Here is a 25,144-nt window from a genome sequence, read left to right on the forward strand (position 1 = left end):
GAGAAATTAAATGCACATGTGTCATTACAAAGCTACAGAGGGGAAACCTGACGGTTTTATTAATCTGCCGTGTTAATTGGGCTGTTCTGTTATGTCATGAATTCGTTAAACAATTTGGAGGCAAAGCTCCGGAGCCGCAATGGCGTCCCCGTCACACATCAAGTCGTGACAGCTGGAACCGAGCACTCCAAAAAGGAAACCGAGAACAGATGACCAGTCTGGAAGAAATCAATTGCACAACTCTTTTCCATTCGTGCCTGTCCAACACCGCTCCTCTGCAACAGATCTCCTTCCAGCCGGGTGTGCGAAAGAGAAACGGACTCTGCTGTTTGTAAACATGCTCTGGCGCAGAGACGCTTTGTGCGGACGCGAGGACTACGCTCAAGCTAAACTATGCTGAGAATTCTTCAGTGGACGGGAGACGGCCGTTGCGATCATTCTGGTTTCCACAGAGTTTGTAAAGCGCGGTGGTGACGCCGCCATGGGAAGCGGGGACTCACAGGTTCCTACAAATAAATAATTTCTCTCAGCTGCGGCTCATTTGCGCCCCGTCTGTGTGTGTGTGTGTGTGTGTGTGTGTGTGTGTGTGTGTGTGTGCGCGCGCCCCCGCAGAACTCTGTGACCCCCCGAAATGCAAAAAAACGCAAGCAAATGTGTTTCTGCCTGTGGAGTTTCACCCATTTCACCATCGGTGCACAGGGTCGGGGAGTTCAGCCGCTGATGCAGGCCGGCTCAGCGGATCGGAGAAGGACGCACGGACGCGTCTGAACTTGGGCTCTCGAGAAGGCGGGCCGAGGCCCCTGGGACGGCACAGCGCCGACCTCGCCCACTGCGCTGACCTCTGACCTCTCCGCTCCGTTTTAACCCGACAACGCTGAATGTCCCTTCCTTTCCGACAGAGTTGGAAAAATCAGATTAATCGATTAAAAAAAAAAAAGAAAAGAAAATAGAAAAATCCAATCTCTACCAATGCCTGGGTTCCCAGTGAGAGGCCTCTTTGGTGCAGAATTCACCCGCACGATGGCATGAAGACACATTTCTGTAAATCGCCGGGAATCATGCCCCTCACTGGAAACTGCAGCTCTGCCCAGACCGGGAAGGGGGAGAGGAGGAGGGGGCGGGGGGTGGGTCAACAGCAGGGCAGATGAAAAAAATGTGAAAGAGTGACGAGATGTTTGTCAGAACTCCTAAAGATGCTGACTGCGTTTCTGTTCATTCACCACAGACTCTGCGCTCGTCTCTTTGGGTGATGACGAGTCCCCGCAACGCTAACGACCTCCATCTCCCTCGTGCACTGATTCAGCCCGTAATAAAGAAGACAAAGCAAGATGTCACATTCCTCCTGTTTTGCATATGTGTATGTGTTAGTGTATATGTATGTATATATACATGTATATGTATATGTGTAGATATATATATATGTATGTATATAAAAACTTGCCTGAACTGATCACTACACGACCACATGGACATGAGAAGCCAAGGACGCGCTGCCTTTCACCGTGCTATCTTCCAACAGCGACCCAAAACTAATTGGAGGGTTTGACATGAAAGGAGCCAGAGCAGACAGAGAGAATTCCATTCCCTCTTTTCACACCTCGGTCACCCCACCATACCCCCTCTCCAACTTCCCAACTGCCCTATAAATAATGTCAAAACTGTGAACCATTAAAATAATTACACCCCCCATGCACATTACACACCGCCTGAGAGAGGAAAGAGACCTTTAGCGGTCTAATTAACGAAGCACAGAATGCCTTCTGATAATTAGTCGAGAGAAGGGGGGGGGGGGGATCTGAGATCTAAGAGAGGATGGGCAGTAAGTTACAGACAGGAAAAAGATCTCTGTAGTGGATTCTCTGTGGGGGGAGGGTGACGACAAATAAGCTCGGGTCAGTCAGGTATCACCTGCAGCAGTCCCGGCGGAGCGGCTCGGCTTGGCTCGCCCCAGGAAACGCACCCGTCTGTTTGTTTGTTAATCCGTCTGGTTGTTTGTCTGGATGTCGTCCGCACTCGACACTTCCTCTCCGATGGAAGGCCGGGGGCCTGGGAAGAAGGGGGGCGGAGGGTGACTCACACAGTGCGTCGAGCGGAGGAAGAGGAGGAGGACGAAGGCTGCGGGAAGGAGACAGCTGCACCAGCATCCCTCTTTTCTCTCAGTCAGATCTTGTTGCGAATCCTTGTTTGGCTTTCGGCACAGAGGCTTCTCTGGTTAACTTACTTTGGAGAACTCCAGAGTGAGGGGCAAGGGGGGCGGAGGGGGGGTTAACTGAAACAGAGTGTGAGTGAAAGAGCCATGGAAAGAGGGAAAGAGAGAGTTCCTCCTGTAGAGTTTCCAGTTTCAGAGAGCAATGATAAAAAGATGCATCCCGTGGCACTCCAGGGGATGGTGTCTTGGCTGCTAGGCAACGGGAGGATGTCCTCAGTCGCTAGGCGCCGGGATGATGCTGATGTGCAGGAAGTTGTCTGGGTGACTCAGGTGTTCACTCAGCCACTGGATAGGGGTTTCCAGCATGGGCTCAATGCCATGAATAATCACCTGGTACTTCTTCTGTTCATCTGGACAGAGGGGTGGAGAGGGAAGGAGAGAGAAATAGGGAGGGAAGGAGGGAGAGTGATATAAGATGTAAGTCCTCCATACACATATGCGCCTGCACACATTATCATTACGCATTGCCACAAAAATCCTGAGCAATGCTGAATCACTCTTCACAACCACTAACCAATCACGTGACTAAGACCTCATGACATGATCCAAACCCCTAAGCCAGGGTCATGACAGCGAATAAGCACTCGTGTGGCTCAGGGAGTGTGAGCGAACGAGTAGAAACAGGGCAACACAGTGACCGAGAGGAAAGGCTTGAATCGATAACCTGAATATTGGGACTCTGGTGTCGTTGTCTTTCTCACTGTGTGCAGTGGGAGGTCTCAAGGGCTTCTTGTAGGCTTCTCGTAGACCCCTTACCTCTCTGTGACCGAGGCCCGAGGCCGAAGCCACGCCCAAACCAGGGAGCTAATCAATCACGCTGATCTGGAGGAGCACTGGGGCTGCCACCCTGTCATACAGTCACCCCTCTGAGGTCAAGGGATCATGGACGAGGACAAATGAGTCCCGGATTTCCTGGGGCAGTCCCAGTGACACATATGCGCAGAATGTCATGCTGCCACAGAGAATATCATACAGACACTTACATGCAGAATTCATTGCACCACTTACACACAGAAAAAAAATCATACCAACACTGACACACAGAAAACATCAGATCGCACAAACACACAGAAGACATCACAGTACCACTAACACACAGAAGACATCAGATCACACGAACACAGAAGACATCAGATCACAGAAATACACAGAACACATCATGTCACACAAATACACAGAAAACATCAGATCACACAAACACACAATCAAGCTCACATCAAACCAGTCAGCTGTTGCTGAGTGTGTGTGTGTCCTGGGAGAGGATGTGTGTATATGTGTGTACGTGGTTGAGAGTATGTCCGTGTATCGTGGAGATGAGTACACATGACCTAACCGTGTGTGTGTGTGTGTGTGTGTGTGTGTGCATGTGTGTGTCTTTATGAGTATGTGTGGTGGAGGTCAATGTGGTTAAGCATGCATGTGTGTGTGGTGTGGCTTCTGTTACTACACATGTGGATTTTCAAAACCAGTGTGACAAAGTAACAGGAGAGACTTTTAATCAATCTGAATAAGTAAAGATTTAAGAGGTTATCCTTAGTTTTCTCTGAGTGGATTTAAGATGACTTCAATGTAGAATATAGAGAGTAGTCCTACGAGAAATTGTGTCTCAGCAGGGAGTTGTGGGAAGTGGTAACAGTCAACCATAGTCTGTCTGGATCTACACATGGTGCTGAAGCAGTCAAAATATTAAATAGGATGCTGCCATACATACGAGGAAGTATGGATTACAAATCAAAGGTGGTTATATTACTGCTGTTCAATGTTTTTCTCAGACCACATTTACAGTAGAGTCCTGGTCTGGACAGAAGTACAGAGTAGGGTAACAAGACTGGTTTCCAATTCATCAATTGTGAAGTTATGAAGAGAGACCTAAACTGCTTAATCTCTAGTCTCAGCAAAAAGATACAAAACGGGAATCAGACTGAGGATTTTGTGTTTTTGAAAAAGCTATCAACCTCAAGCTCTGTCAACAGAACAAGAAGTAAAAATTAGTTTAAGACAAATTTCGCACTGACTAGAAATTATTTTTTCCCACACAGAGAATTAGTTATGCACAGAGTAAGTTAGGAGGACTGAAGGTAGCAGCAGAGGCCTTTTGGATGTTCAAGGCTAGGCCTGAGGCCTGAGACAGTGCTATTCTACAAAAAGATGACAAGCCTAGATGGGTTGAATGACCTGTTATTGTCAAAAAGCCTAAGTCATTCTTAAGTGTGTGTGTGTGTGTGTGTGTGTGTGTGTGTGACAGTATGGGTGATATGTATGTGTATGTGTGTGTATAAACGTTTGGGTAATATGTGTGTGTATGTGTGTATAGGTTAGTTTGGGTGATGTGTGTGAGTGCGTGGAGGGGGTGAGTATGGGTGATGTGTGTATGTGTGTGTGGGTTGGGTTATGTGTGTTTGTGGGCGTGTGTGTGCGTGTGTGTGTGTGTGTGTGTGTGTGCAGAATGCTCTCAGAAGCATCAGTTCCAGTTGACTCCAGGTGATACGGGAAAGTAGATGCGTGAGTCATTCTGTGCCGAAGACACAGATCACTGCAGCTTTCACAGAGCCACTTCCTCACAGCGCACCGCACACCCTGATAACTGCAGCTATCTCAAAACCATTTCCCCTCCCAGCCTGAGGTCGGCCTGTCTCTCATTCTCACTTTCAGGGTCATGTGACCCCTTCCCGACACTCGCCTGGCTCAGCTCTGCTGCTCACTGCCACGCTCCAGCGCACTAACCCAGCGCAGCTCAGACACACACCCAAAACGCCCTCAAAAGCTGAGTCACCTTGCACTGAGGGGGCACTTTCCACTCACGGGCTCAGCTGGATGAACCCTGTCCACACCTGGACTCCCTGACAGTGCTGACACCTAACTGCAGGTGATGCTGGGAGACAATTAACACCAAGGCACAATGAGGCACTGACACAGATTATCCAGATTATTCCCAACTCTAGGTGCTGCCCGGACACATGTACACCCACATCATACACCCAACTGCAGCTATTAAGTTCACACAGTTTATACGTAGCCATAGATGATGCCCTGCAACAGTTTAAACTGTTACCCACTTCACACCCAGCTACAGATGAGCACAGTGCATTGGTTCCATGTGCTCTGCTTTAATGCAGGGTGGTGGGGGTGGGTGTGTAGGGTTCGGTTAAGAGCCACTTTAGGGCCGAGGGCCTGGACAATGCTTACTCAGAGGGTCTAAGGGGCACTCCGGCGTCTTCGGCGCTGATTGCTTCAAAAACAACTTAATTGAATCCATAGACAAAAGAGGCCACAGCCCGGCTGCATCCATCACGCAGGGGGTGCGTTCGAGAGAGGGGTGAATGTAAGTCCACGGAGAGAGACTCATTCATCTCGCCAGAGAGGGGGGGGGAGAGGGAGCAGTGGGAGAGATGGGGGGTAAGATTTCCAAACTCCTGCTAAAGAGGAAAACTGGGTTTGCTTTGCTTTGTTTTACTATTATTGTAGATGGTACAAAAAGATCAGAGAGAGGGCAGCTTAAACTTAGCGTGACAGAGAACTGGGGCAAAACCAAACCGTGACACCCCCTCCCCCCTTACTCCCTCTCCAACACCGGCCCAGGGTCACAGATGCCTCCTTCTCTTGCCCACTCATAACGTTACTCCTAGAGCGGGCGGAATACAGAGGCGGGCGGAAGCCGGGTGGAGGGCAGGCAGAAAGGGGCGTCGGCCGTTGACCGCTAATAACTCCACACGTAATATTGGGAGAACTGCCGTGCCAGACGACCGTTAATGTGATACACACCCGGGTGCAAGAAACGCAGTGTGGGTTTTAGACACGAAATGCATCCACACGCAGGCAGCATGCATATCGAGAGCAGTCTGGCTGGCTGGCTGCTCTCTGATAAGGTCAGGCAAGTCAGTAAGCAGCACCTACAATAGTTAAACTGCTCAAGTCTGCTGACACATATTACACTAGTAAGCTCATGCAATAACAATGCTGTCTTACTTAAAGGACAATTCAACCAGCCAACAAATGTTTTTTGAAGATTCAGTATGAATTAAGAAGAGAGTCAAAATAAACAAACTCAAAAGATGCTGCCATTATTACTGCTATGCCCTGTGACTGCAAAATGGCAGCAGAAACAGGTTTGCATACAAGTGAAAGGAGACAGTGATTAAGACCCACAACACCGAGACAGGTACATAATATACAGATAGAACACACACACAATCACAACGACACATATGTCCACTCACATGTAGTCAGTGTTTCTCACACACATACACACACAGCAAGGGCATGCACACCATAGACTCATTCATATGTACAGTGCTGGCCAAAAGTATTGGCACCCCTGCAATTCTGTCAGATAATGCTCAATTTCTCCCAGAAAATGATTGCAATTACAAATGTTTTGGTAGTAATATCTTCATTTATTTTGCTTGCAATGAAAAAACACAAAAGACAATGAAAAAAAAATTAAATCAATTATCATTTTACACAAAACTCCAAAAATGGACCAGACAAAAGTATTGGCACCCTCAGCCTAATACTTGGTAGCACAACCTTTGGACAAAATAACTGCGAACAACCGCTTCCGGTATCCATCAATGAGTTTCTTACAATGCTCTGCTGGAATTTTAGACCATTCTTCTTTGGCAAACTGCTCCAGCTCCCTGAGATTTGAAGGGTGCCTTCTCCAAACTGCCATTTTCAGATCTCTCCACAAGTGTTCTATGGGATTCAGGTCTGGACTCATTGCTGGCCACTTTAGAAGTCTCCAGTGCTTTCCCTCAAACCATTTTCTAGTGCTTTTTGAAGTGTGCTTTGGGTCATTGTCCTGCTGGAAGACCCATGACCTCTGAGGGAGACCCAGCTTTCTCACACTGGGCCCTACATTACGCTGCAAAATTTGTTGGTAGTCTTCAGACTTCATAATGCCATGCACACGGTCAAGCAGTCCAGTGCCAGAGGCAGCAAAGCAACCCCTAAACATCAGGGAACCTCCGCCATGTTTGACTGTGGGGACCGTGTTCTTTTCTTTGAAGGCCTCGTTTTTTTTCCTGTAAACTCTATGTTGATGCCTTTTCCCAAAAAGCTCTACTTTTGTCTCATCTGACCAGAGAACATTCTTCCAAAATGTTTTTGGCTTTCTCAAGTAAGTTTTAGCAAACTCCAGCCTGGCTTTTTTATGTCTCTGGGTCAGAAGTGGAGTCTTCCTGGGTATCCTACCATAGAGTCCCTTTTCATTCAGACACCGACGGATAGTACGGGTTGACACTGTTGTACCCTCGGACTGCAGGACAGCTTGAACTTGTCTGGATGTTAGTCGAGGTTCTTTATCCACCATCCGCACAATCTTTCGTTGAAATCTCTCGTCAATTTTTCTTTTCCGTCCACATCTAGGGAGGTTAGCCACAGTGCCATGGGCTTTAAACCTATTGATGACACTGCGCACGGTAGACACAGGAACATTCAGGTCTTTGGAGATGGACTTGTAGCCTTGAGATTGCCCATGCTTCCTCACAATTTTGCTTCTCAAGTCCTCAGACAGTTCTTTGGTCTTCTTTCTTTTCTCCATACTCAATGTGGTACACACAAGGACACAGGACAGAGGTTGAGTCAACTTTAATCCATTTTAACTGGCTGCAAGTGTGATTTAGTGATTGCCACCACCTGTTATGTGTCACAGGTAAGTAACAGGTGCTGTTAATTACACAAATTAGAGAAGCATCACATGATTTTTCAAAGGGTGCCAATACTTTTGTCCGGCCCATTTTTGGAGTTTTGTGTAAATTGATACTTGATTTGACTTTTTTTTCTTTCTCTTTTGTGTTTTTTTATTGCAAGCAAAATAAATGAAGATATTACTACCAAAACATTTGTAATTGCAATCATTTTCTGGGAGAAATTGAGCATTATCTGACAGAATTGCAGGGGTGCCAATACTTTTGGCCAGCACTGTATACATGCACACATGATACAACAGCATGCACACTGTCCGTTCACACACTCACACGCAGGCCCCCGAGGTAGTTTTGCCATGCCGTAGATGGCCAAGGTGGTGGTGGTGGTGGTTGGGGGGGGGGGGGGGGGGGGGAGGGACTGAGCGACACTCCTGATTCCTCGAACCCTTTGCTCTCTCCTCCTCCAGCAGCAGCTGCAGAGCTGGGGGCGTCCCCACCGTCACTCTCACAATGACAGGCGGGGGAATTCACTCGCACAAAAACAACAACACAAATCTCCACGACTAGCAAACGCTATTGTTACAATAATCACCGTTATCGCAACCTTTAAAGCGCGACCATAACGCCACTCAAAGTACGAATACAAATCATGAATCATCACCAGGCCACTGAGGTAGGAACAAAAGCCTTCACGCTGCACTGCGTCCCCCAAGTACGCTGAAAACGGCAGGCCAGGGGGGCTATATATAGAAAGAGAACGGCCTTCATGCCCTTCCGGTTCAGATTCCTCGCACTCTGAGCTGATCTCTGGAAACCTGACAGAGTAACAAATGAAGCAAGGCCGCCCGCCTTTGGGAGGAAGCGATGTGTTTATGTGGAGCTGAGCGGTGCTCTAATGGAGGCTGTGACAGCTTAATCTCCCGCGTGGTGAGGGAGGCCCAAACCCCGTGGCCGAGCGGACGCTCCGCTCATCCCGCTCTCGTCCTTCGCATCCTGCCCCTTCCTCCAACCTGTCGGCATGGCTATCCGACATCTGGGACATTTTTCACCTTCAAAAGCAACCCCCCCCCCAACTCGAGGGCTCCATTAGCACTGCTCCCCAGCCCAACATGCAAGACAGGGGAGAACGGTTTGTCATGTGACTGGGCGCGTTTACAGCAGGGGAGAGTCTGCCCATTACCGGGGTTTAGAGGTCAGAAGGTGTACAGGTAATCCAGTCCTGTCACCGCTGAAAAGGCTTTCTGTGGATGTCACTAAAATTGCCCCATTTACACAGCCCCTCTCTGGTGATGATTTATATCTATGCCTTATATACAGTCTGCTCTGGGAAATCCACCTATATATCCCTCTCCACCAATCACAATGAAAGGCACTGACCCCTCCCTCTTCACCCGCCGCTATGAAGGGTATGGTGGAGAGGGAAGAATGAGTATTGAGTTCCTGAGAAAAGAAAGAGTCTGGGTTTGGTCAAATTTGCTTACTAAAACACCAGCTGCATTCAAGGTGACTCTTTAACTCTTTTTACCATTACAGCCTGATCATAACAATATAATGCATTAAAATGTGTCAACAATCATATATCTCACAATTTAGGTTAAATATTCAGTTTCTTAACTGGTTTTTATTTTTTACTGTGGTGTAAAAAAAAAAAGATATCTGAGCAAAGCATGCTGTGGGTGACCCAATGATGTCTTCTGTACAAGGTATGAAAGCTACAACACGATGAAACAAAAAGTTCCAGTATCTTTGTGTGTGTAAATAAGTAGAAAAAAAAAGGAACCAAGACCCTTCTCAAGAAACGGGGATTATCCTGTCTCTCAGTGCGGCTAAGCAGGAACACACACCTGCGCTAAGTGTACCTGCCTGTGGTTCTCTCTAAGCACACACAGGTAAGAGGGGCCAGACGCCACACCTGCTTGTGGCTGCTACTCTGATCCTGAACAGGTACCAACTGCAACGCTAGCCGGTTGCCCAACAACCTGGGAATATGCAAATGAGCTGGAACATTCTGGTGTAACCACAGGAAAGGGGGGAATGCTGCCTGTCAACGGCTCACTCTGAGCGTCAGGAGTCAGCAGACACCCGGGACTCCACTCACATAGGAAAAATACAGCTGAGGAGAGGGGCTGGCATGCTGATTGGGAAGAGACACCTATTCTGGTGAAGCATAGCAGAATCAAAGGGTCTTTTCCATGGCAGTACAATATTCCTCTTAAAAACCTCTTGTCCCATGCTCCTGAATAGCACTGCAATAAGCCCTTTTTGTGACCTTTATCTGTAAGAGAATTATGTCTCCCGAGGACATGATTCTGATATGATTCTGTGGTTGCCTAACCGATATACTGGTGAGGACACAATGACCGCATGACCCAAATCATGTGATACGGGTGATATGCAATTTCTCCTCTGATTCTGATGAGGTCACAGCTGTGTCTCTTCTGAGAACTGAGCTCTCCCCCAGGTCAGAGTCACTTGCCCCCACTGTTTACTCTAACCCACGGCCCTTTTACCATCCTGATAACTTGAATCTATCACCCTCGCACCCCACTCCCTACCTAAATCTAATGCCCTGTCACCCCACCTTCACCTGAACCTAAGACCCTCTCTCCCTATCCCTTACCTGAACCTAAGACCCTCTCTCCCCATCCCTTACCCGAACGTAAGACCCTCTCTCTCTATCCCTCACCTGAACCTAAGACCCTCTCTCCCCATCCCTTACCTGAACATAAAGCCCTCTCTCCCCATCCCTTACCTGAGCCTAAGACCCTTTCTCCCCATTGCTGACATACATCTTAGGCCTCTCTTCCTGGTTCCTACCTAGATCCAAGGCCCTCTTGGGCCACTGCCATAACTTACGTCAAGGTGGGGCTAGCGTGTTGCTGTTATGATGCTATCTCAGGGCGGAGGTGCAGGTGATTAATTCATCTCAATCTTGTCTGAGGGCTTCGGTCGGATGGAAAAATCTGAGTTGTTTTTTCTTCTCTGGTGACACAGACAATTTCCGTGTTACAAAACAAGGGCGTTTGACTGTCAAGACAGTTGTGTGAGAAAGAAACGAAAGGGAACAATCACCAGAAAAAAACAGGAAACTTTTGTGTACAGGAATCCTGGAGGTCCATCTGTCCCAGGGCAGCGGGTGTTTTTCCATGCGAATCATACAGTATACAGGATCCACTCACACGACACGCGAGAGACTGGCCAGAGCTGTGACATCACACACAGACATAACATGATACTGTATCTCCACAGAGCCTGGTAACCTGCAGCAGAAAGGTAAATCCTTTAATCTGCAAATGTTCAACTGCCACTCACTGTGATAAATGTGTTTAGTCAAGTCAGCAGTTCAGTGTGCCAAAATAATTAAAGAAATGGGACGGAGGACTAACTACTGTCATATTGAGAAAAAACACACGTCACCCTTAATTGAAACAGAAAAACAATCGCCTAGTGCTTTTTCCACACCTGTTACATGCACAGAAGAACGCATACACAGATTGACAAACAGGAACACACACAGACACACACACGCACGCACGCACACATGCACAGTGGTTTTGGCAATGCGCTACAAAAGACCAGGCTAAACACGAGGACTTCCGAGCCGGAGCAGAGCTAATTGGTACTTAGAGCACCGCAACATGATTTCCCTCCAAGGAAGAGAACCCAAAACATGTACGCAGAAGAGCCAAGAGCACAGAGCCTTATGTCCTGTGGGCTCAGCGCTGAGGGAGGCAGGGAGAGACAGAGGGAGATGGGGAGAGAGAGAGAGAGAGAGAGAGAGAGAGAGAGAGAGAGAGAGAGAGGCAGCACTGCAGTCAGTCAGCAATGCTGCTATTTGTAAATCACTATGTGAGAAAAAGGCGTTACTCGGAGAGACATTACATAAGAGCCTGGCTGAATCACAGTAAAAGTAACAAGTCTGACTGGCAGCAGCCCCAAGGGGGAGGAAAACAATGAGACCTGTTCACCTTTTGGAATGAAGGAAAAAAAAAAAGGCAAAGTCACTACAAGCTGTGCCTGAACACCGTGGTTAAATTCCCACACCCTGCATGTTAACACCGTGTCTATGCTGGATATGCTCTCCTGCGCAGGGGCCCTTGCACACAGTAGCAGATGACTGGTGTGGAGGTTTTTTCAGCCTGTGGGCTTTAATAGAGCCAAGATTGAGTGATACTGAGGGGTGCTACAATGAGTGGGCTGACCCGTTGAATGTTTGCAACTTGCGTGGGCTGTACCATAACTTGGACCAATGTGTCTGCATGTGTGTGTCTGTGTAGGGGGGTTTCACACGTGGGCTGTTCCATGGGTTAGTTCAGGGCGGGGGGTTTTTCTACTTTCTTCATTTATTAGAAATAATGCCACAGTGTGCCTTCTTTAAACCGGATATTGAACAATCTAACACCGCAGTCAAGTGCAAATGGGGGAATCCTGACAAACTTGCTTTTAAAAAAAAAATACAACATTTCACAGAAAACTGATTTTCGAAAGGTCTATTTTGGGCGAGCACTGGCAAGGAAATCTCCATGACACACGAGGAAAAATAAAAAGTGACCCAAATTTGAAATTAATCTCCTCCTCGGTCCGCAAAGGGGCTTTCAGAGATCGGTGCTGTATTTTTCCCAGCTCACACACGAAATAAACAGCACATTTTTGTGGCTCTAAAGCCGACAGTTAATTGGAATAAGATGTCAGTGACGGGGGAGTGAAGGAACACAATTGCTGTCTAGATATTTGTTCCAGTAAATCGGCATCACTAAAACTACATCCCAAGGGGGAAACCCCTGGAGCAGAGCCAACATGCTCGCATACTTTTATGTTAGCATTATTAGAATTTTTATTATCATGACAACCATTTCTGCTACTACAACTGTTACCACTGTTGTGACTATTACTGCTGCTTGCAATAATAAAAATAGCAGAAATAGAAGCAGAGTCCAAGCCTGGATAGCTGAGCAGTGATAAATATTTTTGGAATTCTGAGGCATTAACAAGCTTAGCAGACACATTTTCCCTCTAGAAAGATCTGTTAAAGTCTCTGTAATGGCAGGTGCCAAGGCAAGAGGCAGCGGGTCTTTAGCATTATGAACAGCTCACCTCTTTCCACGGTCACCTCAAAACTCTGGGAAAAACTGCTTTTTGACCACTGCATATGCTACACTAAATCAGCACAGGGAAACCATCACCTGGGTCTTCCGCTGAAGAGCAAGAAACACAGAGTCTGCGGCAGGAAACTGAGGTGGAGCCAACCCCTGTCACAAGTTAGCACACCTGATTCAACCAAAGGGAGAAGCTTTCCACACCTGTGAGGCCACACACACACACACACACACACACGCGCGCGCACACACACTCAGCCTAGTTATCTCAGTACAGCGGCAGAACGCTAAAGGGCTTCTACACTTAAAATGCACTTCCTGAAAATGCGTAATCCAAACTGTCTGCTATCTCCCACCCCCATCAGCAGAGATTTCACAAGGAGAAGCGCAACAAGCCTCCAGACACACAAAGAGATGCTTTCACCTTCATCCCAGCAGACAGGCAGCGCGCAGGAGTGCAGGAGAGGGGCACAGCCTGGGCAGCTCCCTCTTCAAAGTGTCCCTGGGACACAGGGCCTCCATGCACAGCACCTGCAGGCTCACTGTCTGGCTCTGTCATTGTCTGCTTATCTGCTTCCTATCCAGGCGATCCAGACGGACTCTGTTATGGCTGCACCTTGCACCTCTTTCACAAAGACGCTACCTCCTTCCTCCTACAACCCCCCTCCCTCCACCCACCCAACAACAACCACACAGCAATCTGCACATCTTACTGCGAACTTCACAAATTCCTCTCTACCAAAAAAAAAAATACATTTACAGTTAGTCGTCTATCAGATATTTATCAGGCTTCATAACTCCAGCAGAAGGGGAAATCTATAAAAGGGGAAATCTATAAAAAAAAAAATAAAAAGCACTAAAAAAATTTAAATAAAGATTTATCAAAGACAAGACAGCCGCAGTGTCGTTCCACTTAATGATTATTGTATAAGAAACTAAGAATGACTTCTGAAGCAGAGACCCAGAAAAAGCCATGAATTCCAGTAATCATATATCAGCTGTATGAGAATAACCATGGAGATAATTAGTTGATTCAATTAAGAAATGATGATTATCATTTTTAATTATGAAATGATGATATGCAGGTGCATGATGTCCAGTATCACAAAGTCGAGGTGTGAGGGGTGGCATCGTTTAACAGAGGGGTGTGACCAACTGGTCACCAACAGCGTGGGTGGAGTCAATGACAGGGGTGGACCAGAGTCAGGCCTTTAGCGTGGTTTGAAGGGGCTCTGTGCTTCTATGAATGAACATGGATATTTGGGTTTACACTATTGGTCGGTTGTTTGGTCAGTTCAAGGAGGTAAGTGGGTGATGGGACTGTAGGAGGTGTTGGAAGGGGGCAGGAGGTATTGCGTACCATCCTGGGGTATGGCAGCAGGGAACATCTCCTTCAGCAGGTCCCCCAGGGTATGGGCATGTCCATCCGGTGAGACGGGGCGGAACAGCTTTTGGATGAATGGCCTGTCACTCATCGTCTAGAGAAAGAAACAAGAGAGAGTGAGGAAGGTGGGGTGATGAGGTGAGACAATGCAAGCGAGATGAAGGAAAAGAGAAAATGTCAACAGACAAAGGGAGAGAGGGGAGAGATGAGGTGAGAGAAAGAAAGAAGAAGAGAGAGAAAAAAACTAATTTCACAGGCAACATATGGTACAGTAGTTACAGCACTGAATTCTCTGGGTCATGAGTTTGAATCCCTGGCAGAAAATGGCTATTACCAATTTATTAATAGCTACAATTTTCCTGTTACTATCTTTGTAATCAGTTTAGCTTTTTCATTTCCCATGCAATACATTTAATGGACTCACAAGAGAAAATCAATGCAATGACCATGAACCAGCTAACCTACTCCACAGCACCTTGCATTAACAAGTAACAGAGTAGTACTATTTCCTCTTTGGTTTTGCCCCACCACCACAGTCTAACACAGGCCAATGAAGAGACAGCCAAAGGCACTTGACTTTCCTTTCAACCTTTCTTTGGGATTACAGGTTAAAGGAGACAGAACGGGGCTCTCCGCTATTGTGGAAAGAAAAAGAAATCCAAGCCGCCTCTTTGTCTGAAACCTCAGTGACTAATGTGTTGCCCTAGAGCATGATGCTGATGAGACAAACAGGTTGGCAGAGTTTTCAGCTGAGGAGCGCGGTTAAAGAATCTGTTGCCACCGCAGAGGGCCGGAGCCCAGTCCAGATGAAGGGGGTCAGGCTGGTCTATCAACACTGCACTCTGGTACGGTTATTCACTCCCCCCACACATCTTAGAGGGGTTCTGTTTTTAACAGGAGGTAATGGGGTTTACGGGATTGGGGGGGGGGGGGGTATGTCTGTAAGTTTATAGGGCCGCCTTTGCCTGTGTCAAGCTCGAGGCATCTCCCAGCCCCGGCTCCCTCAGCTGTCCCGTCCATGAGTCAGGACTCAAATACCCAGTCTCCTCACCACTGACTGGCGAGGGAGTCACCATGCTTCCCGGACACCGCGCAAGCACTGGGGGGTTGGGGATGAGCGCTGAGCACTGGCAGTTTCCAGCATGGACCTGGCGGCTAGGGGCTAATGGCTAAGAGATGGGGGCTAAGGGCTCGGAGCTGGGGGCTAAGGCCTAAGATGTGGGGACCATAGGGCTAGGAGCTGGGGGCTAATGGCTAGGAGGTTAGAGCTAAGGGCTAAGAGGTGGAGCATATGCGCTGTTGTTAATCTTGGCTAGATCTGGGCTGTACACGTTGTAGTATCTACTAAGTAACATCATTTAACATCCATCAGTTACATCGCTGGAAATATCCACAGGCAAAGTTAACTTGTTCTACGGATGTGCTGTTGCAGGCGTCAGCTTAAATTTTTAGTTGTTACCAGCTTTGCTTCAGTGAATATCACCCTTCCCAAAAGCCCAAAAATATGTCTGATGGAATGACGCATAGATTGAATTGTTCCTGAGGAGAAAACCCATCTTGTTTATATTGCAGTAATGAATGTTTTAAATGTGTAATAAACAGCCACATAATGTTCTATAAAATTATGCAGGCCAATTACTGTCTTTTAATAGAAAGCAGCTGAAAAACGACTACAGTAAACTCCTGAAAGTAAACAACAAAAGACTAAACCAGGGAAGATTAGAAAGTACTGGTTAACATCTAATTAATCAAGATTTAACAAGTTAGCTTTGGATAGTGTCTTACTTTAATAGGTTACTTTCTTCTCTGACTCGTTTGTGACCTCAAAGAATACGGCACCTACAGCCTCTGTGCTTGGTATTCAAGCATTACAATAGAGACAGTGCAAGTAACAGCCCTATGACAGTGTTGGTATATTAACCCACCCCCCTGCCACCAAAGTCTGATAATGCTCCATCTATGGGTCATGCTGGAACATGGCCTCCAACTCATCTCTAACATTTTCTACTCTGCTGTGACAGTTTGCCATGCAGTTATTTCCCCATCTTTGTGATACTTTGTTAATGCGTGCACCCTTCACCAACGCTTGTCAGCTGCTTTAAAAATAAAGCAACCCAGCCTCTCTGATCAAACAGGCGGCAGAAAATGCATCACTTCCTGTTCACTTGAACCCACTAGCTTGGCTTACATTTGAATCCTGAACCCTTGTGACAGTACCCTACTTAATTCACTAGAAATGAAAATTCACAGAGAGAAACCAAATGTGATGCACTAATGCATGACTGTGTGTTTCCTTATACTGTGTGGTTTTAAAGGAAAAAGCTACAGCAGTTATACCAACTATATGCGAAAATACGGAGCATTATTAATTTAATTACTGGTAAAGACGATTGCATCACAAAAATTCCAAAGGGTTACACATTCTTATGACATTGACAGATTACTTCCCTACATCAGAATGAAGGCATTCCCACACTAGAGCTCCATAATTAATAAATGACTGTTTCCTTACTAGAAAAGGGTGGAACCACAGAACTCGAATTTGATTACTTTCACAAGAGAATGTTTCTCTGCTTTTTCACTGCCTGCTCCATCTGACCAGTCAGAGTTGCTGACACTTAATGGCTGGCAAAAATAAAAAAGAAAGTAAAAAAACTAGAGGTAACACAAAGAGCTATCCGTTTAGTTTGATACAAACCTTCCTCAAGTTAGAAGAATGTCTGGTAATTAATGTTTATTCTGAAAACAGTTAGCTAACTTTGGCCATTTTACCTCACCTATCCATGCAAGGACATGCGGAGGTCAAGAGTCAGACCCTGACTGGCTAGCAATTAAAGCCAGGTTAGGTTAGGCCAACTAGCTAGTGGATAATACTACAACAAGAACAATTGCTGGTTGTGGTTGGTTGTGTATTTTGTATGGTTGTGAAATTGCTGGTCATGATTTCATGCCAGTGGACACGGTTTGTGACTCCAGTGCACCGGCCTGCCCACCTCCAGGACCTCAATACATTCATCATCATGTGGATCAGGGAGTACCAGCATTTAAAGTGTAAATGATTATACAAAATTGTGCCAATGAAAAGCATATTTTTACGGGTCAATAACTTTATTATTATTGTGTTACTACCACTACTACTACTAATAATAATAATAAAATACTGTATGTTCTAAAACAATTATTTTGGAACACATATTCCTTATTTAAAGAGTTGGATAACTACTACTATTCCCCCCATTTACCACAGTGGATTCTGACCGCTTCTAACCTATAAATGTATAATCGCTGCCTGTTTTTATTCCAAAATGTTGCAGCTTTCTCCCACTTTAAAATAATGCTAAATGTCACAACTCGTTTAGACTATTCCACAAAACTGTCGTGAGCGACTTTTTTTGGCGAATCGTCATGATTTTGAGATCTAACCAGGCTGCATTCTGCACAGCGGATGTTGGGAGTGCTTTCAAAAATACGTGAAACGTACTGCTATATCTTTAACTCGAATCATAAGTCTTTTGGATAGGTCGCACTAACAAAAGAACCGACTGAAGACAGCGCAGGTGAAATATTAATGGAGCCGGCACTTGATTTGAGTGCACACGGGAGGCGTCGTGCACTGGAGACCGTCCAAGTCATTGTGCAGTATCACACGCGGCCACTGACAGGGGTGTCAGCGCGAGAGATGAGAGACCGGAGCCCGCCCGGTGACAAACGCCGCCCTGACACACAATGGGAACTAATCATGGGGCTGTGAAAAGGAAACCTGCGACACAGGGGCTCGGGTATCGGAGCTGTAACTAACACCGCCGAACCGAGGGGAAGAGAAGGTGGCCGAAGGCGCGGCGATGGCGATAGCGTTACCAGAAAAACTGACTCACTGGCAGGAAGCGCCGACTCGCGCAGGATTAGCTGGAGAGACGGAGCGGAGAGAGTGCATTAAGTGACAGCAACTTCAATGCATTTTTAAAAAGAGCGATTAATTATTGACTCCTGCACTATACAAAAAGGTCCATTAATCCCAATGAGTTGCACGATATGCTGGGCGCCGACACTTTCTTTTCATTGCGTGTGACGCGCAAGGTGGCAGCGGCGCGCGAGGTGACAGTGCTTGGTCAATGCCACACGGTGCCCTTCTGCCACCCGACTCCGAGGGTTCCTTCCAAGTAATCGACAGCAAACTGCTTTCCCACGCACTAAAGCGACTATCAATAAACGAGGCTATAGCCGCCGAGAGACACCATTGTCTTGCAATGAACACTAAACACAAAAATCTTCGCAAATTCCAGAATAAAAATAATTTTATGGTCGACTTTGTATTTCAGATGAACATGTTGATGCAATTAACGACGCGCCCCAGAACTCTCTTCTCCTCCAAGATGAAGTGGAGCCACATAACTCTTATAATATTTATATAATAACACGGCATTACTGTCGTGAAAAAGCGCTCTCGCACAGACAGGGCAATACAACTTCCAGACCCACCAGATGCTTTAACTTAATCTTTTTCCTGATGGCCGCAGTCGAATGCTAAATATATCGGTGAAAATTCTAATTACATCGACCCAGCGCTGCCATATATTACAGGGCATAGTTTACATGATGAATTCAGAATATCAGTTTTTCCAAATGAAAATTCTCCATTAACATATGAGCATGGAATCTTTCCTTCACAAACGAAGGTATCGCTAGATAAGTTAAAACAATGGTGGGATGTACTATTATTATTATCATTATTAATGTTTTGTTGTTGTCGTTGTTATTATTATTAACTCAGTGAAATCTATTACGCATATCTCCTTTTGATTCCATGTTGTTTTCGTTTTTATCACATTTTAATCTTGGCTGCATTTGAAACAGATAATTAGCCTATGCTGAATTCCTAGAAGCATGAGCTTTTAAAACTCACACACTAATAAAATGTAACCCTCGGGACGAGTGCTGAAGTGTGTACATTTATTTCTCGTGAGTAACTCTTTAGTCACGTTGCAGACGGCACAGCTTCACGTTAAGCATCTGTGTCAAACAACGAAACAATGCGAGAGGGCGTCATTGTAATTTTCACTTTCCTATGAAACTGTGCCGTTGGCACCTTGACTCAGGACACGCCGGAAACGGGTGGCGAAATGAGCGCTATGAGTGTATGAAGCGGCTGTAAAGGAGTCAGTCAGCGCGCCATACGTATCAGCAGCGCATATCACTTAGACCCTCAGCAGGCTACTTGACAGTCCATTTCTTGTGTCACAGCATAAATTCCTGCCCGATGCGTTTTACATCTGCAAATTAAAACTCTCAGCTCACGGAAGCGTCGCCCAGCACCCCCTTAACATCTTTATTACAGACCTCAGTGCTGTCGCACCGAGAGGCCCCAGCGGAAGTCTACATTTGGAGAAGGGTCTATCATTTGGGTAAATGTTATCATTAATTCTGTCTGTATCGAAGAAATACGGTGTTATTTACAGTAAAGACCGCAATCAATTTCCAAATATGGCTCCTTGGTTAGGAGATAGTCATTGTAGGTGATTTATACATCCGGACGAGAGGAGGTTTTTTTTTTTTTTTTACTTTAACTCGGGTATACATGAAGTTGCGTCTAGACCAAATCCCTTACGTCTGCGGTTTAGAGCAACTTTCCTGGTCATTTGTGGTCTTCTTGTCCCCCAAATAAATAGCTGCGCTTTTAATGCAGGAAGCGGCATTTAATAGTTTTGTGTTTACCGCACAATATTTGGTTTTTGAAAAGCGTTACTGTCTATGTTTACGGATTAGTTTAGTAACCGCTTTAAACTTCAGAGGTTTTTAAAGACCTCCTTCGCGTCAACATTAAAACTCTCAAGATGTAATCATAATGTTACTTTTTTGGTTGGCTATCATTTTAGTTGACATACAACGCCATATATATATATAATTTGTTATATGGACAATACTTTTTACAAGATATAAAACATAATTTAAAAAATGAAAGAGCCAACACTACCCTAACAGACAAATTAAAACGAACTGGCTAATACGGATGAGAAATAAGTGATATAGATTCCGTTTCAATTTGGGTTTAAATAACATCTCTAAATGTTTTATTCAAAATCTTTCCAAGAAAGACTGAAAATTTTCCTTTCCCTTTACATAATTCGGCCATCTGCCAAATTCCGGCGAATAATTCTGATGATTAAGAAAGGTACGCGTCTTAACAAAACATAATTTCACACATGACTCCGTTTCAAAAACAATGAGGATTACCGAACGAGAATAGTTTCCCCATCAATCATAAAACAGAAGAAAACAAACACACACACACACACACACACAGAGCCACAAAATAAAGCCTCGTTTTCCACATGCGGGATCGTTCCGATTTGGTCGATTTTTTTTTTTGTGGGAATGAGTCACACATAATCCTGTATTATTAGAGACAATTAACTGATGAGGTACGTTTGTTGATCCGATTCGCGAGGCTGCTGGGTTATCGACAGTTATTAGCCGACAGCAGTAAATGATGTTTCGGGAAAGTAAAGCCCCTAATCCTGCTGCAGCCCAGGGGATCATAGACAAGTTCCCCCGCGGCCAGAGACGCAGCGCGGGGTTAACATTTTCCAGACGGCGTCGGTGCAGAGACGCAAACCCGTCTTCTAGGGAAATTCACTTGAGTCAGTGAGCGGCGGGATCTCACATCCCTCAAACGCTATACTAGAATGCTAGTGTTGTAAGGGGCGTTAGGTTGCTAGGATGAAGTTCATTTTATTTCCTTATATTTACAAACAGTATCCATAGAGACAAAAATAACCACAAATGAATAAAACAAATCACTAGTCACTTGTCCTCACTGGCCAAAAAACCTTGCAATAAATATTGAACGAACATTTAAAAAGTGTGCGCACACACACACATACATACATATTATATACATATACATAAATATGAGATTCCAAAATGTATATATACCAGGAATCCGCTGCAATATCCGCTGCAGTGACAATGCGCCCACAACTCCCTAGAGAGCACCACACCAGCCCAGCCAACATGCACTGGGGTTTAGGGTTCGAGGGGTCAAACAGACGCGAAAACGACATAACCCTCACCCTTTCGGGCGCGGTCTCTGCACTCTGTTCCGGGAAAACCACGTCGGACCTCCCCACCCACTTGCTGACAACCACAGGAGCATGTTTCCCAATCATTCACCCACTCCAATCTCAACCGAAAAAACCTTCAGGACAACTGAATCACAGCCGCGCAAGTCAAACAAACCATCCGGGGGACACGGCTGTAGGCTGCTGCAGCAGGGCGGTGGCACGGTGTCGCTTCCGGTCAAGCTTATCAAATACAGACAGATGCAAACTCTTCTTTTCATGCACACTGAGCAGAGCAAACTGAATTCTGTACAGTACTGCAGATATCCAGCCTCCTTGGCTGTGATCCATCCTCTGGCCTGAACTCAAGGCTTTCCCACACACCACGCTGACCACACAGGTGGACTCACTTCTCCTTTCATAAAACCGACACCGTTCTGTACTTTCTGTTGCTTCACCTGCTACATTTTCTAATGGAAAAAGTCACACAGCTGCGATGCCTAAAATGCTTGCAGAGGAACTAAAATATTCTGTGTAAGATGACTGTCACTAAAAGAAAAAGTAAAATCAGAACAAAATAAGTGATAAACACATAAATAAGTATTTTTAAAAGCATCTGGAACACAAATTCTGCTTTTGTATGGACACCACTGAGCACGGTGGTGTTAAGGGCCTGAGTTTGGAGCGCCGAGGCCAGGCCTGCAGCTTTCCAAAGAGAGAGGGAGCACTGCAAACATTATGACAGGCAGACGGGCAGATGATCTGCACTCAACCCCCTGACCCCCCCACACGCTGTTGGCCGGTAGTGCACCACACATGCGGTGAGAAAATCCGGCCTCCACGGGACCTATGAGGGAAGGCAAAAAAGGAAAAAAAAAAAAGAGGTGCCTGCGGCCACGGAGCCACCCGCCAAGCGAGAAGGCCCAGGCGGGGAGGTGTGGCCGGGCCCTTACTGGAAATGAGCTGCGAAGGTGATGACGGCCCCCCCTGCTGCGACAGCTTCTCTCGCGGCTCCTTGGCTCTCCTGACACTGGGCTGTTGTGAAACGCCGGCTCCGGCTCACGGGTCTCCCCGCCGCCGAGCGCTGGCACTGAGAGACCCTGCGGTTTCGCAGACACGCTGCAGTTTGGAAACTCGGCACTGCGTTAAAACCTCAAGTCCCCACACAGGCTCGGGGTCGCCATCGCGCTGCAGGTTTGCTTACAGCGCCATCTGCTGGACATTTAGGACACAGATGGAAAAATTTGATTCAGTGAATAATATGAATGGGGATTAAATATCCTGGGGCGATATGACCTGTCTGCTTTCAATACACACAGCCCGTTGGCCCAAAGCAGTGAACAAACCAGACATGCACATCTTGCATGGTCTTGTACAGCACAGCATACTGATATATAGAGGCACAAACAAACACATATACCAACAGAAACACAGACTCACACATGCAATGTTACCAAAATACATTCACCCATACACAGATACACGCATTCCAGCACAGGTCAATTTGTGTAGTTATAATTTCTATTGAGAAATGGATGAAATACTTTCAGAAACAGGTCAAGTCTTACATGTCAACTTCCTGCCTCTAAGTAAAATCTGAGCCTGCTCTGTCACTCCTATGAGCTACACCCATGCATAGTTCTTTATGGCTAAAGAGTCCAGAGAATCATTTTCACAGCCAGATAATTACCAGCAAGAGGAGAGCCTAAAAACCTGGACAAACAGTAAATGGGACTTGTGGTGCCACCTGAAACGGCTCTTTGTGTCTCTCATCATAAAATCGTTTAACAACAGGCAGGTACCCGCCCCTGTCGAGCTCGCCACAAACCTGCCCTGTCTGACTCAGAGCAGAGGTCACAGAGAGGTGCTCTCTCTCTCTCACACACACACAGGCACACACACGGACACACACACAGACTCGCCCTTATACGCACATATCTACACACACACACACATACTAGCCCTTATTTGCACATATTTACACACACGCACATACTCATACACACGCATGCACACATATGAACACATGCACATCCACACATATTTATACACAAATTTATACCTATGTGGCACACACAAGCACACACAAACACACACACACACACACAAACACACACACACACCTTCCTCATATACTCATGTACCAAAACAGACCCCACTGTATCTGGACCAACAGCAAGTTCGCATAGAACCCAGAACAGCAGAGACACATTCACACCCAGTGTTGGCAACCTGTCAACTGCAGTTCTAAATCACTATTTGCAAAAACTGATCAGATGGTCACAGCATATTGTATTTCCCTTCAAGCAAAGTGTGCTTTAGTGTTCTGTATTCAGTAACCTTTACAGGCAGTGATGTTACTTCAGCAACTCACTACATAGCAGTGCTCTTTGTCTCAAGAGGTTCTGCAAGGGATTCAAACCCAGTGCTGTCTGGTCAGGGGTCCAGTGCAGTCATCTCTGTTTTACAGTGCTTTGAAATCTTCAGAGGGTGAAGAAGGCAAGTGACGTCATACCTGGTATATTCTGAAGGGGATGTAGCGGAATCCGCCTTCCTCTGTTGTATATTCCATCAGCTTCCTGTTCATGGCCCAGAACTGGTCAAACTTATCTATGGGACCACAAAACAGAACAAGAGAGCATGAAAATATGTTCAGCACAGGCCTCATCCGCTTCCTGAGCACACTCAACCACCGCCTGCTTGTGGAACGCCTACAAGACCTACTTCAAGAATCACGCAAACATTCAGATTCACTGCTCTCACTGACACCTGAATCATGAAAAGCATGCTCTCCCACTGGGAGACAAACCATACGTGTGTGTGCATTTATGTATGAAGGTGCCTATCTGTGTGTACAGGCTTGTGAGTGTGTCTGTGCCTGTGTGCATATGCTTGTGAGTGTGTGTGTGACTGTGTGCAGGCTTGTGAGTGCGTGTGACTGTGTGTATAAGCTTGTGAGCGTGTGCGACTGTGTGTACAAGCTTCTGAGTGTGTGCGCCTGTGTGTACAGGCTTGTGAGTGTGTGTGACTTTGTACAAGCTTGTGAGTGTGTGTCTGTGTGTAAAGGCTTGTGAGTGTGTGTGACTGTGTGTAAAAGCTTGTGAGTGTGTGTGATTGTATGTACAGGCTTGTGAGTGTGTATGTGACTGTGTGTACAAGCTTGTGAGTGTGTATGACTCTGTGTACAGGCTTGTGTATGTGTGTGTCACTCAGCCCATGACTGATGAGGTCAGAGAATACTCCAGCACTGAGCCTGAAACCTGTATCGTTCTCTAAGCACAAATTTAACGAAACACCCAGTGCAACAGCTGCACTGAACACAGAAAGTCCAGCTAAGAGGTAGATGGTGAAAAAATGACAGGGGGTAGAGGTTGGGGCCTGAGTAAATCTGAGACCGATCAAACACATCGATGGCAAGTGACAGTGAAAAACAGGAAGTTAGTCAGAAAGCTTCAAAGTGAGAGCGAGAACGGGCAGATTTGGGTGGTCTGAGTGAATGTGAGAATCACCAGAGAGACCGAAGGCAAACAACAGTGAAAACAAGGTTTTCTGGGGGAAAGGTGTCACTGGCTGACTGTGCGAAGCTCAGAGGATTTCCTCCAATCTAACTGCGTATCACACCCTTTCACACCTAAGCCTAATCACACAGATTCTCACACATCAAAACACTGTGCCATACCTCACGCGGTATCACAAATGTAACGCTGTACTGCACAAATCTTCACAAACCCAAAGCTGTGCGGCACACG

General features: G+C 46.2%; 1 protein-coding gene across 3 annotated transcripts in view; it reads right to left on the reverse strand.

The window, feature by feature from the left end:
- Positions 1 to 25,144, reverse strand: part of atg5 (ATG5 autophagy related 5 homolog (S. cerevisiae)) — a 30,536-nt gene continuing 5,392 nt past the window's right edge. For all 3 annotated transcript variants that reach the window (XM_036539285.1, XM_036539286.1, XM_036539287.1), the window contains 3 exons: positions 23,911 to 24,005; positions 14,314 to 14,431; positions 1 to 2,559 (listed from right to left, as the gene is read on the reverse strand). In XM_036539285.1, the coding sequence (XP_036395178.1) occupies positions 2,423 to 2,559; positions 14,314 to 14,431; positions 23,911 to 24,005 (350 nt within the window). In that variant the 3' untranslated portion in view covers positions 1 to 2,422. The remainder of the gene's footprint in view (positions 2,560 to 14,313; positions 14,432 to 23,910; positions 24,006 to 25,144) is intronic.

This window comes from Megalops cyprinoides, chromosome 10 (genome assembly GCF_013368585.1).
Source record: "Megalops cyprinoides isolate fMegCyp1 chromosome 10, fMegCyp1.pri, whole genome shotgun sequence".
NCBI classification, from domain to species: domain Eukaryota; kingdom Metazoa; phylum Chordata; class Actinopteri; order Elopiformes; family Megalopidae; genus Megalops; species Megalops cyprinoides.